The sequence below is a fragment of the Gopherus evgoodei genome, chromosome 3, assembly GCF_007399415.2.
Source record: "Gopherus evgoodei ecotype Sinaloan lineage chromosome 3, rGopEvg1_v1.p, whole genome shotgun sequence".
Classification (NCBI taxonomy): Eukaryota; Metazoa; Chordata; order Testudines; family Testudinidae; genus Gopherus; species Gopherus evgoodei.
The window spans coordinates 105,804,814-105,819,370 of NC_044324.1; the positions used below are offsets into that span (position 1 = coordinate 105,804,814).

The 14,557-nt window shown below is 40.2% G+C and overlaps 1 protein-coding gene across 1 annotated transcript in view; it reads left to right on the forward strand.

The window, feature by feature from the left end:
* Positions 1-14,557, forward strand: part of RNF217 (ring finger protein 217) — a 137,342-nt gene that overhangs the window by 106,187 nt on the left and 16,598 nt on the right. Inside the window, exon 4 of the mRNA XM_030558334.1 lies at positions 3,696-3,897. Coding sequence (XP_030414194.1) covers positions 3,696-3,897 — 202 coding nt within the window. The remainder of the gene's footprint in view (positions 1-3,695; positions 3,898-14,557) is intronic.

Below are 14,557 nucleotides of genomic sequence, written 5' to 3' on the forward strand. Positions count from 1 at the left end.
CCAACTGTCCCCTGCTCCCTGTCCCTATCTGCCCCCCGCAACCCTCTGCTCCTTATCCAACACCCCCCCTCCCCACCATGCTGCTCAGAGTGGCAGAAACTTGCAGCCCTGCCGCCACTGCGCCGTTACTGCAGGGGGACGGGACAGCAGGGGAGGGGCTGGAGGCAAGCCTCCCCAGATGGGAGCTCGGGCTGAGCAGGATGGTCCCGCGGGCCATAGTTTATCCTCTAAAGCAGAGGTGGGCAGAGCTAAAATTCAGAGGGATCTTAATAAATTGGAGAACTGGGCTATAGATGACAGAATGAAATTCAACAAAGACAAATGTAAGGTGCTACAGTTAGGGAAGAAAAACCAAATGCACAAATACAGAATGGGGGATAACGCACTTGGCAGCAGCACTGTTGTAAAGGATCAGGGAGCGGTGGTGGAGCACAACCTCAACATGAGTCAGCAAGGTGATGTTGTTACAAAAAAAACAAATGCAATTTTAGGTTGCATTAACAGACGCCTAGTATGCAAGTCATGAGAGATGATAGTACTGCTCTACGTGGCGGTGGTTAAGCCTCAGCTGGAGTACTGTGTCCAATTTTGGTAACTGTATAGAAAGAATGTAGAGAAACTGGAAAGGATCAAGAGGTGAGCAGCAAAGATGATCAAAGGGATGGAATGCCAACCATATGAGCAAAGGCTGAAGGAACTGGGTATGTTTAGTTTGGAAAAGAGGATATTAAGGGGGGATCATGATAGCGGTCTTCGAATACTTGAAAGGCTGCAATAAAACATATGGAGAAAAGTTGTTCTCTGCTACCACAGAGGGCAGGACAAGAGCCAGTGGGTTCAAACTACAGAACAGCAGATTTAGACTAAAACTCAGGAAAAATTTCCTAACTCTAAGAACAGTAGGACAATGGAACAGACTGCCTTGGGAAGTTGTGGAAGCTTCTTCACTCAAGGTTTTCAGAAGGAGGCAGTGGGATAGCCATCTGTTTGGATGATTCAGATGCACGAAACCATGCATCTTGGCAGGTGGTTAGACTAGATGACCCTTGCAGTCCCTTCTAACCCTCTAATTCTATGATCCCCTCAGTGAGGATATTCTAGTTCATCTGCAGAGGCCATAGTAAGTTCAGCTTTGAGCATCTGAATGACACCGAAGAACTCCTCTGTTTATCTGAGTTTCGACATCCAAAGCAGGGTCATGATAGCTGATAAAAGGTGCTTTGGATAATCAAGGTTGAAATATGTTTGCTTTGGAAAGAGTCACATCAGTAGTGTATAGCAAAAATTTCCGATTTGAAGATGCATGTACCTTCAGAATTTGCCAGCTAATACTGGCAGCTACTTCATGGCTACCACCGGGAGTACAGCTAGGATGATGGGGCTGAGCTTTGGGGGTGCCCAGGACAGGCTGCCTTCCTGACTGTGGGGCTGTGCTGCTCCATGCATATTTATGGAAGAGGAGGATGGAGAAGGACAAGGACAGCAATAAGATCATGCAGTGATTCAGTTTAAGTATGTGCATGGTGTGTGTTTTAGTGGTTTATTTAAGGATGGGTTTAATATTGAAGAAGGATATTAAAGATATGAGACTGAATCTTCAGGGATAATTCCCTTAGTCTTGCGTGCTAAGATTTTTTGGGATACCCTTTAACCTGAAAACTGCTGAGGCCTATTCTGACTGCAGATACTAGGAACTAGGATCCAGAACTTGAAATGTTTTGTCTTTTGTGAGGTATTTTTTATACAATTTTAAATTTTACATACAAATTGGGGTATATATGGTGGTAGTGTGATAGAAATACCTGTCATTCTGTTGTGCGAGACATCTTTGACCCTAGGCTCTGCCGAGTGGTGCACTTTAAAAGTGATACTTTGGTCTCTCTTAATGTGTAAGTGGTTGAAAGTGGTGGTGTAGAGAAAATGTGATGCTAATGATGATTTTCAGCACCCTCTGCTCCCTGATGTACTAGTATCACTGACAAGGATTTCTGAGCTGGTACCATGTCTTTTTCTGAGGAAAAGTGCCCCAGTGGCTACCTGCTTGTCAAGATAAAGAAAAAGTTGAAGGGGTGGAGGAAGAGATGTAAAATGGCCACAAATGGTATGTGAGAACTCATATCAGAGAAGGGGTTGTAGAAGAGATACTTTACTCTTTAATTTAAAAAAAAAGTGTGTTGGGTTTATTTTTAGTGTTCATGTTATAGTAGCGTCTAAATTGGGGGTTCTCAAACTTCATAGCACTGTGACCCCCTTCTGACAATAAAAATTACTACGCGACCCCAAGATGGGGGACTGAAGCCTGAGCCTGCCCGAGCCCCACTGCTCTGAGCAGGGGGGCCAAAGACTGAGCCCCACCACCCTGGGCAGAGGGGCCCAAAGCCCAAGGGCTTTGTCCTTGGGCAGGAGGCCTGTAACCTGAGCCCCGCTGCCCAGGGCTGAAGCCAAAGCCTGAGCCCTGGGTGGCCCCAGCCTATCTAATGCCAGCCCTGGCAATACCATTAAAATGGTCCTGACCCACAGTTTGAGAACTGCTGGTCTAAGGTATGCTAGATTCTGCTCAGACATAAGAACACAAGTCTCTCCCTTAAACTGCTGATAATTGGAAGAGAGCAATGTGTGTGTGGGGGGGGGGGGGGAGAGGGGGAAGAGACAAAATACAACTTAAAATTTGAGTGAAGATAGGAACATATCTTGTTGTTTCCATGGGTTTTTGTTGCTTGTTTTCGCTATACTTCAGGGGCGGAGGGTGGGGAAAGCAAGAACTGGGCAGTGGTGCAGAGTTGGGTTTTCAGTAGTGATTTGAGTGATGTAAAGGTGGAGACTGGACCATTTCAGAAGGCTGCTCCAAGTATAAGGGGCAACAGTCAGAGGCATAAGTATGTGTGGTCAGAGATGTAAAGCACTATTCAGCTGCTTCTGAGTGGCTCTGTCAGATAGTTGACTCTTTAAAATGAATTTACAAGTACTTTTACCAGATCTGAACTTGACATTTTGCAAGGCTCTGTGCATGACGCTCAGTGTGCAGGATCCTCAGGCAGACATCTGTAACTTGTACACAAGGATGGCAAGGTGGAGAAAAGGGGAGTTCAGCAGTTGCTAGGGACCAACATGCTTGGGGCCAGGAGGGCTTGAGTTCACTTCTATTTTCAAGGTGGAAGAGTGTCATGATAGGTCAGCAAGTGGGGAAAGGTGCCTTCTTAAGTTATGTTTTTCAGTGCTTTTTGAATTGAACCATAGTTGCAGTACTGAATAATGTATCTGAATAATCACCAGAGTTCTTATCATTTTCAAACTGCAATAATATTTGGATTATTTGGAGAACTCTCTTGGGATTTTATCTGGGGTGCAAAAAATATTGTTTTCTTAAAAAAAAAAAAAAAAAAAAAAAAAGAGAGGGGAGATAAAGGGGGGGGTAATCCTTAAGTGGAATTCTGGAAATGAATTTAAGGGAAATATTCAGGTTTGCTGCTCTGTGAACAAATGTGTGAATGTAATTGTACACTTATTGAAGTCAATCATATTACTGATGGAATGGCTGGGACAGTATCAGGGTGACTGTTACTCTGGGAATAACTCATCGTGACTTCATCTGATCTTTGTTCCAGATAATTATTAGGTAGTACCTGCTTTAATGGTTTTGTTTGTTTGTTTAATTAAATTAACATTTTCTTTTTCTTCCTCTTGTGCTCATAAAGATCCACATCCAGAGAACAGAAGGGTGTGACCACATGACCTGTTCACAATGTAACACTAATTTCTGTTACCGCTGTGGGGAGAGATACCGCCAGCTCCGTTTCTTTGGAGATCACACGTCAAACCTCAGTATATTTGGATGCAAATATCGCTACCTCCCTGAGAGACCGCATTTAAGGAGATTAGTGCGAGGCTCTGTCTGTGGTGAGTGGATGATGTGCCTTGCAGAGAACTGCATTATGAAGTGATGAATGGTAAAAGTATTAACTAATTAACAATTGGTCCAGAATGCATCATAGGCTTCTTTATAAAGAAGTTGAGTTGTTTCAAGATGCTTCATTAAAAATATAAACAAATTTAGCATTTGGAATTTTTAATCAATGGGTTATGGGTGAATAAGCTCTTTTTTACTTTTACTTTTCTAATTGACTTCTCTTGTATTGAAACTTTTTCATAATCGGAGTGTTACTGTAGCAAGCAAATTGAAAAAACTTTGCATCCTAACATAAAACTGTTTTAATGGGGAGCTGAAGCATATACTTCCAGAAAGATAAACTTATAGTTGTCCTGTGCGTACATTTTCTAAGTATTCTTTTGTTGTGACTTAGGGCATTTAAATGAATCCTTTGTTCCATGTTGTATCCTAAGAAACCAGGGTGCTGTGGTAAACATCATTTTATGAAATACTCAGATTTAAACACTGAAATCCTACATTTCTCTTTTGCGTTCGGTCCCATATTATTTTTGTGTAATGCGTGCGCACACACACACCTGTTTTGATTAGTGGGAGAATCAGCACTTTCTTGATGATGCAGTGATAACCACATTGGTGGTCTTATATAGTAAGCAAGGGCATTGTCCTCGTGATAAGTATCAGAGGAATAGCCGTATTAGTTTGGATCTGCAAAAAGCAGCAAAGAGTCCTGTGGCACCTTTTAGACCAGGGGTCAGCAACCTTTCAGAAGTGAGGTGCCAAGACTTCATTTATTCACTCTAATTTAAGGTTTCGTGTGTCAATAATACATTTTAATGTTTTTAGAAGATCTTTCTATAAGTCTATAATATATAACTAAACTATTGTTATATGTAAAGTAAATAAGATTTTTAAAATGTTTAAGATCTTCATTTAAAATTAAATTAAAATGAAGAGCTCCCCAGACCGGTGGCCAGGACTTGAGCAGTGTGAGTGCCACTGAAAATCAGCTTGTGTGCCGCCTTTGGCACACGTGCTGTAGGTTGCCTACCCCTGTTATAGACTAACAGATGTATTGGAGCATAAGCTTTTGTGGGTGAATACCAACTTCGTCAGATGCATGACATCCCAATGATGTTACCCTTCTGTTTGTCTCACTACCAGACTTAGTCCTCTGAAGCACTAATACAAAACAATGCTCATCTACAGCTGACTGAGAATTTTCTGTCAGTGTTCTTCCATTGAAAAAAACAGTTTCTGCAGAAAAATTTTGATATTTTTTTCCAAATTTGTATCGTCTATTTTTGATCTGCTATCTAAATGAAATATTTTGAGTTGGGTCATCCTGAATTAAAACATTTCATTTCTTGTCAGTTTGACATTGAACTGTGCCTATTGTGGAGCCTCATGGGAGTTGTAGTTTTGACATCGCTTGTCCTGTCTTATTCTACAGTCCATACTAAATCACAATCTCCTCTTTGGTTGAACCACCGTGGTGCATCAAGGAAGATGTTGTCTGGCCGAGAGAGGAGAATGGGGGCATGAGGAACATGAGGTTCTATGGCAGCTTGGGTGGACACAGTTCAAACAAGCAGCAGTGAAACATTTTGATTCAGGAATATCAAAATAGTTTCAATTTAAAACAGCAAAATGAAACACTTCTGGATTTACATTTTTGTGAACTTCCCATTCTGGGTAAATTTCTGATATTACAACATCTCAACCCAAAGTAGGAAGAAAGCAAACGTTAAAATATCAAAAATGTACCTCAGGACAAAAATTTTGGTTTTTGATCATCAATGCTATCATATTCATGGCCAGCCACCTCATTGAACTTCAACTTTCAAAACCAGTATAATACCTTTTGAGAGTCAACATGGACTAGAAGGAAGTTATGAGACTGGGTGAGAGGAATTCCTAACTTCCAATCTGGGGACTTCTGACTGCTTTCTTTATGGCCTTGGGCAAGTTATTTTAAAGTCTGTTTCGCCAATTCTGTAAAAAGGGAACAATGTTACTTTATCTTGTAGGTTTGTTGGGTGGAGTAAATTATTTACTTAGTGTTTCTGCATCAGTTTGAGGATGCTGTTGTAAATGCTATTTTTTTTTCTTATTCTAGTTTGTTACTCATAGTTTAACTAGCATGTGATGCTGGTGAATTGTTAACTCCCATTCAAAATATATTTTATAGAGTTACATTTTATTTGGGGAAAACTGTTGTCCTCCCTTCTTTTTTCAGCTTGCTTCTGATCCCCTTTGCTTAGCTCATCATCCTTCCTTTTGCCCTTTTTCTCCCCTCACCCTACCCTGCCACACATTTATTTTCCCTTTGCTCTATTCTCTTCTTCCTTCCTGTCCCCTTCTCTCTGCAACCATATTAGGGTCTTCTGATAGCTGTTGTGCTCTTTGCTTTTGCCATAAGAGTGGCCATATTGGGTCAGGCCAGTGGTCCATCTAACCCTAGTATCCTGTCTTTTGACAGAGGCCAATGCCAGATGCTTCAGAGGGAATGAACAGAACAGGGCAATTTTGAGTGATCGTGTTCTCCAGTCCCAGCTTCTGGCAATGGGCAGTTTATGGCCACCTAGAGCATGGGATTGTCCCTTACCATTTTGGATAATAGTCTTTGATGGACCTATTTTCCATTAACTTATCTAATTCTTTTTAGAAACTAGGTATAATTTTGGCCTTCACAATATCCCATGGCATTGAGTTCCATAGGTTAGCTCTGCATTGTATGAAGAAGTGCTTCCTTTTGTTCGTTTTAAATCAGTTGCCTATTAATTTCTTTGGGTGACCCCTTCTTCTTGTGTTATGTGAAGGGGTAAATAACACTTCCACCTCTATTACATCCCTCTTTGTTCATCTTAGGAAAAAGAGAACTAGTCAGTCTTTTTAATCTTTCCTCCTCTAGAGGCTGTTCCATACCCCGTAATCATCTTTGTTGCCCTCCTCGGCACCTTTTCCAATTCATATATATATTTATTTTTGAGATGAGGCCAGCAGAACTGCACTCAGTATTCAAGGTGTAGGCATGGATTTAGATAACATGGTTTTATATAGTGGCATTATGATATCTTTTATCACTTTCCTAATGATTCCTAACATTCTGTGATCTTTTTTGACTGCCACTGCACAATGAGCAGAAGTTTTCAGGGAACTATCCACAATCCAAGATCTCTTTCCAGAGTGGTAACAGCTAATTTTAGACTCATCATTTTGCATTTATAGTTGGGATTACGTTTTCTAATGTGCATTATTTTATACTTACCTTGAATACTGCGTACAGATGTGGTCTCCTCGTCTCAAAAAAGATATACTAGCATTAGAAAAGGTTCAGAGAAGGGCAACTAAAATGATTAGGGGTTTGGAACGGGTCCCATATGAGGAGAGATTAAAGAGGCTAGGACTTTTCAGCTTAGAAAAGAGGAGACTAAGGGGGGTTATGATAGAGGTATATAAAATCAAGAGTGGTATGGAGAAAGTGAATAAGGAAAAGTTATTTACTTGTTCACATAATATAAGAACTAGGGGCCATCAAATGAAATTGATGGCCAGCAGGTTTAAAACAAATAAAAGGACATTCTTCTTCAAACAGGGCATAGTCAACCTGTGGAGGAGGTTGCGAACGCTAGGACTATAACCGGGTTTAAAAGAGAACTAGATAAATTCATGGAGGATAAGTCCATTAATGGGTATTAGCCAGGATGGGTAAGGAATTGGTGTCCCTAGCCTCTGTTTGTCAGAGGGTAGAGATGGATGGCAGGAGAAGATCACTTGATAATTACCTGTTAGGTTCACTCCCTCTGGGACACCGACATTGGTCACTGTCGGTAGACAGGATACTGGGCTGGATGGACTTTTGGTCTGACCCAGTATGGCCGTTCTTATACTGACCAGCATTGAATTTCATCAGCCATTTTGTAGCCTAGCCACCCAATTTAGGGAGATCTCTTTGTAACTCTTCTGTCATCTTTGGGCTTAACTATCTTGAGTGATTCTGTGGTGTTTGCAAATGTTGCCACCTCACTGTTCATCCGTTTTCCCAGATCATGTATGAATTTGTTGAATAGCACAGGTCCCAGTACAGATCCTTTGGAGATTCTGCTGTTTACTTCTCTCCATTGTGAAAACTGACCATTTATTCTTACCCTTTGTTTCCTATCTTTTAGCTGGTTACTGATCCACAAGAACACCTTTCCTCTTATCCCATGACTGCTTAGTTTACTTAAGAGCTTTTGGTGAGGGATCTTGTGAAAAGTTTTCTGAAAGTTCAAGTACAGTTTATCAGCAGGATAATCCTTATCCATATGCTTGTTGACTCTCAAAGAATTCTAATAGATTGGTGAGGCATGATTTCTCTTTATAGAAGCCATCTTGATTCTTCCCCAATATATCATGTTCATCTATGTGTCTGATAATTTTGTTCTTTACTATAGTTTCAACCAAATGCCTGGTACTGAAGTTAGGCTTACTGACCTGTAATTGCCAGGATCGCCTCTGAAGCCTTTTAAAAAAATCATCATTACCTTAACTACGCTTCAGTCATCTGGTAGACATTCATTTAACGGAGTTACATACCACAGTTAGAGGTTCTGCAATTTCATATTTGGGTTTCTTTAGAACTCTTGGATGAATACCATTTGGTCTTGGTGACTTATTACTGTTTAATTTATCAATTTGTTCCAAAACCTCTTCTAGTGACATCTCAATCTGGGACAATTCCTCACCTAAAAAGAATGGCTCAGGTGTGGGAATCTCCCTAACACCCTTTGCAGTTAAGACCACTGCACAGAATTCATTTAGCTACTCGGCAACAACCTGGTCTCCTTTAAATGTTTCTTTAGCACCTTGATCGTCTAGTGACCCACACTGACTGTTTGGTAAGCGTCTGATGTACTTAAACAAAAAAAAAATGCTGCTAGTTTTTTATGTCCTTAACTAGTTACTTTTCAAATTCGTTCTTGTTCTGTCTCGTTATACTTGACTTACTAGAGTTTCTATACTCCTTTCTATTTTCCTCAATAGGATTTGACTTCCAATTTTTAGAGGATGCCTTTTTACCTCCAACTGGTTCTTTTACTCTGCTGTTCAGCTATGGTGGCATTTTTTGGTCCTCTTACTGGTTTTTTGTGGTGTATATATTTCGTTTAAGCCTCTATTATGGTGTTTTTAAATAGTCTTCATGTACTTTGCAGGCATTTCACCCTTGTGACTGTTCCTTTTAATTTCCATTTAATTAGCTTTCTTATTTTTGTGTAGTTCCCCTTTTTGAAGTTAAATGCTACTGTGGTGGGTTTCTTTGGTATTTTAACCCCCCTACAAGGTTGTTAAATTTAATTTATCATATGGCTACTATTACCAAGTGGTTCAGCTATACTTACCTCTTGGACCAGATCCTGTTGCTCCGCTTTGCACTGAATCAAGAGTTGCCCATATACTCTGTGGTAGCATCACTAACTGTAGCAGCAGCTCTCCAGTCCATTCATTCATTACACTCAAAAAAGCATCTTTAACACCCAGCAAGACATGGGGTGTTAACTAATGCAGTCCTTTGGTCTAAAAGTAAGCTATTCATAGGAACCTGTCTAAGAACATGCAGTCATGAAAAATCTAGACTTTAGGTTCCAAATGTGTAGGTATATACTGTGTGTGCTAAAATACAGTAAAGCAATTGTAATACAAAACAGAAGTAACTTTTCTGACAAACGCCCTGTTCTAATTAACATTTTGTTGAGGGCATATTTAGAAATGTGGGCTCACAAAAATGTGTGCACAAACTTTGCGAGTATGACTGCTCACACATTTCTGGAAACCTGGCCTTTTTGTCTAATTTTCATCTGTTTAAAAACTGATGACAGTGTGTGGTGGGTTCCCAGGGGTGAAACCTGGAACTGGGGTACCACTGAGCCCTCTGTCTCACCAGCCCTCTCACACTGTTATGCTCCAGATCCTGCACATAACAGACATCCACAGGAAACATCCATTTCCGCTCCCACCCTCCTTCCCCATCCCTTTTCAGGGACCTTTCTCGTGAGGTGCTCCTTGCCCAGGAGGTGCAATCCCTCCTTGCCCTAGGGGCAGTGGAGGAAGTGCCTCAGGAGCTCTTGGACAAGGGTTTCTACTCCCGTTATTTCCTTGTCCCCAAGGCAAAGGGTGGCCTAAGACCCATTCTGGACCTCAGGGAGCTCAACAGGCACATCATCAACCTGAAGTTCCACATAGTCTCCTTAGCCACTGTTATCCCCTCACTGGATCCAGGAGATTGGTATGCCACCCTCGATATGAAAGACACGTACTTTCACATCTCTATTACTCTGCCTCACAGACGTGTCCTCCGTTTCGTGGTGAACAAGATGCACAATCAGTTCACAGCCCTCCCATTCGGTTTGTGCACAGCCCCTCGCATCTTTACCAAGTTCATGGTGGTCGTGGCAGCTTTTCTTTGCTGATACCACATGCACATCTTTCTGTACCTCGACGACTGGCTTATACGGGGCTGCTCTCACCAACAAGTCCGGTCTCAAGTACAACTGGTCATGGACATGTTCAGTCACTTGGGCATCATGCTGAATGCCAGAAAATCTGTCCTCTCCCCTACTCAAACAATAGAGTTCATCAGGGCAGTCCGGGATGCAACCTAAGCAAGCGCTTTCCTCCCGGAGGCCTGGCGCCTGGCTATAGCAAGCATAATTACCAGCCTCTGGAAGTTTCCCACCACCACAGCGAGGCAGTGTCTCAGGTTGCTGGGTCACATGGCGTCCTGTACCTACGCAGTGCATCACGCCAGGCTAAGACTCAGACCTCTACAGACATGGTTGGCATCAGCTCATCGACCAGGCTGGAGCAGTCTTTGTATTGTATTGTTATGTATCTGCAAGAAACAACAATATTTCTAATGTTAAAGCAAAAAAAAAACCCCACCAAAAATACAATTTTTTTTTATTTTGAGAAATACTGTTTAAATACTGATGTGGAGATAACAAATACATACAGCCCCAGTAATCCTTGGATCAGAGTTAAATTTGTTGTTTTATGATGACAATATATTTCTCCCTGTTTGGGCTGTATAAGATTTGATGTCCTTAACTCATTTCTTTGTTTGTAAGTGCTCTTGTGGCTGGATTTTCTTGATAAGTCAATAGGAGTAGTACAATGCAAAACCTCAGCCTATGTTTACTTACTGAATTTTACTGTAGGATTTCTCTCTGGAGCAACCTCTGTTTTAGCTCACTACTTCCCTGTGACACTCTGACCTCCTAAATATGGTTGGAGCTAATTGGAGCTACTTGCCAGCATAATTCAGTAGTAATTATCTTGAATTTTAATGTAAGGTTTTAGCACCTGAACCTAGGATGACTCAACCAGAGAATTCTGCATTGATATACATGTTCCTAACATCTTCCATGCTGTTGCAGAAGGGAAACAGGCTTTTTTTTGTGTTGCTCTAGTACAAGACGTGGAAACAAAAAATGTATGGGTAGCAAAATACCATGGAATTCCAACAAATCTCAGAGCAGAAAATTGAAAAATAAAACTAGAATGGTTTGAATCTAATTAGGACTCAAGATTGCTGAGGAGAAAATATTAGACTGCAGAGTAGATTTAGCATATAATTGGCTGCCTGAATCAGGGGAATGTTATGTATTAAACGGCATCAGTTTCTTACAAGCTTGTCTCCTGATAATTCCTTCATTCAGGAAGGTGGAAAATGCTGAAATTGAGCTGATATTTACGATATTTCAGCTCAGCTTGTGAATTCTGCCGTATGGTGGAAATCTTGTGAGATAAACTACACCTGCAAGATTTTTCACTATCTTGTGGAGAGAGTCTGTTCTTGGGAACTTTCAAGTATCTCTGAACCAGAACTGAAAATAGTTTCATTCCAGTTTTGGATCTGGCCTTGAACTAAAACTGTAAGGGTTTGTTTGGTTCTTGTAGTTGTGAATCCAGAACTACTTATACTATGGAAAATTTTGAAGAGATTATAATGCTAGTTCTTGGCCAATAGCTACTTGGAGCAGGATTGAAGAAGGCTATAAAGGGGAGACAACATAATGGAACTTGTAGGAAAATAGCATATATGAAGTATAGTATAAATTAAAACAACCCTTTAGTATAGAGAAGTGGGATTTCCTGACTGTAAGCCCTATAGCAAAATGAATTGGCATTTAGGTCTGGGACTCATGAAAGAATTGGGGGGGATGTAATGAGAAAGTGGAGTGCCATATGATCAAAGTGAAATATCTCCAGCAGCATTTTAATTTCTCTTTTTGGAAGGAAAATGCTTATCTTAAACAAAAATCTGTTTTTAGGAATAACTAAGTCTGTGCTTTAAAGTGCTTTGAATTTGGTTTTTACCATGCAAACCTGATTTCAATTTTGTGTTTATATAAAAAGGGAAAGTTTTTTGCAGCAGGCTAACAAACTTGCTGTTTAGAAGCAAATGTTTCAATAGGAAAAACTGCATGTGTCTCTGATAATAGGCAGACCGTCTATTTAAAAAATATTAAAAGAAATCAGAGAGAGTGGGAATACATACAGCTGAAGTGATTGTTCCTTTCCTCACTTTGTCCCTCTCTTTAACCCTGCCTTCAACCAGCAGATTTTTTTAAAGGGAGTTTGTCCACTGTTTCCAGGGAAAGCAGTAAGACTAAGCATCTGGTGTCCAAAAAAATGAGCAGAATTTCATCTCTACCCTGTGTAGCCTTCATTCGGCTGAGTTGTAGAAAACAGGATGATCAGATTAAGGCCCGCTCTATACCTCAAACTTAGATTGACCTAGCTATGTCATGTAGGAGTGTAGTTAAGATGACCCTAAGCCGCAGTATAGACATTGCTAGGTCAGTGGAAGAATTTCTCCATTGACCTAGCTTCCACCTCTTAATGAGGTGAATTTACTACAGCAATGGAAAACCCCCTTCCATTGCTGTAACAAGCATCTACACGGCTGTGCTACAGTGATGTCTCAGCAGATGTAGTCCTTGTAGCGTAGATGTAGCCTAACTAAGGTTTATTATGGCAGGGATTGTGAATCCCGTTGGTCTCTGAAAACGGGGAAAAAAATACACAGCTAGTTTAAATTTATAAAAGCATCATCTGTCTCCAGTTAAGTGCATTAAATGGTAAATTTAATGTGCTGCATTACTGATTCCATGCTACATAGCAAGGCAAAACAGCCATAAAACAGATTCCATTATAACAACTGAAACTTTTATATCAGAAATAACTGTTTAAAAACTTGCTCTAGTTCTAAGATTTAGAAATAGTATGTTTTTATGCCTGTTTATTCTATCTTCTACTCCCCCCTTCCTTCTCAAGACTGAGTGCATGATTCAGCAGGATATATACACAATTTAATCACTGCAGAAACCAGCATATGTCTCCAGTGTGCAGTCTTTCTTAGACATCTGCATGCAGATGCCAGGCTTATTGATTACTGGCCTGATAATGAGTCCTCATATATGCATCTGATTTTTTAAATCCAGATGGGAACTGAGACTAGTATTAGCTAGATCTGCCTGTATTTGTGTTTATGTATATTATCAATACAGATACTGGAGTGACTCCATAGTTAGTGTATTGAAATTCGTGCATAAATGGACAAAAACTAGTGGTTGAATTCAATGTCCAAATAACTCAATAGAACAATAGCTTTTTTAAAAAAAAATTAGTGTAATTTTAATAACACATGTAGAGTAAAAGATTTCTTGGAGGGAGTAAACAGAGAATCTGTAGTGTTTTGAGGTGGAATTGGCGTAAGAGTTCTTACTCTGAAGAAAAATAACATGAAAAGGTACAGTAGAACCTCTGTGTTACAAACACTAGTTATGAACTGCCAGTCAGCCAATCCTCATTTGAAACTGGATGTACATAATCAGGCAGCAGAGATCAAAAATTCCCCCCAAAACCAAACAAATACTGTACAGCACAGTACTGTGTTAAGTGTAAATTACTAAAAAAAAAAAAAAGTGTTTAAAAAAAGGATTTGGTAAGGAAATTGTTTCTGTGCTTGTTTCATTTAAATTCAGATGGTCAAAAAACAGCATTTTTCCTCTGCATAGTAAAGTTTTAAAGCTGTATTAAATCCATATTCGGTTATAAACTTCTGAAAGAACAATCATTATGTTTTGTTCAGAGTTACGAACAACCTCCATTCCCAAGGTGTTTCTAACTCTGAGGTTCTACTGTAGCTGAAATTGCTTGAAGTCATTCTCCTATTGTCAGATAATCTTGTGCAGTTAGCTTCCACTTAATTAAGGTGTAGAATTCTAAAAGTTTTTCTTTTTAAGTTTGGTTGTTTACTTAGTCTTGGGTATTTCTCAGCATTTAATGTTTCCTATAATAGTGATTGACAACATCATGATCCTTGTACATTAGTTGGACTAGATTCTCAGCTGGTGTAAATTGGTAGAGGCTCCACTAAAGGCAATGGCTTTACACCAGCTGTGTATCTTGCCCAGTGCGTTCTATGTAGAGTCCATACCTATAAAATGTCATTAGTGCATTCTGTTTACAATGATAAACCAGTTCTTTAGTGGTGGCTATGGCAGACCCCTTTTTAGCCATGGAATTCATTACAATTTATGCTTCAGTTTCATATGAGTCGTCAGAAATATTCTGTTGTAGACTATGTTATATTTGCTTCTCCTCAGCTTAAAGTGGATGGGT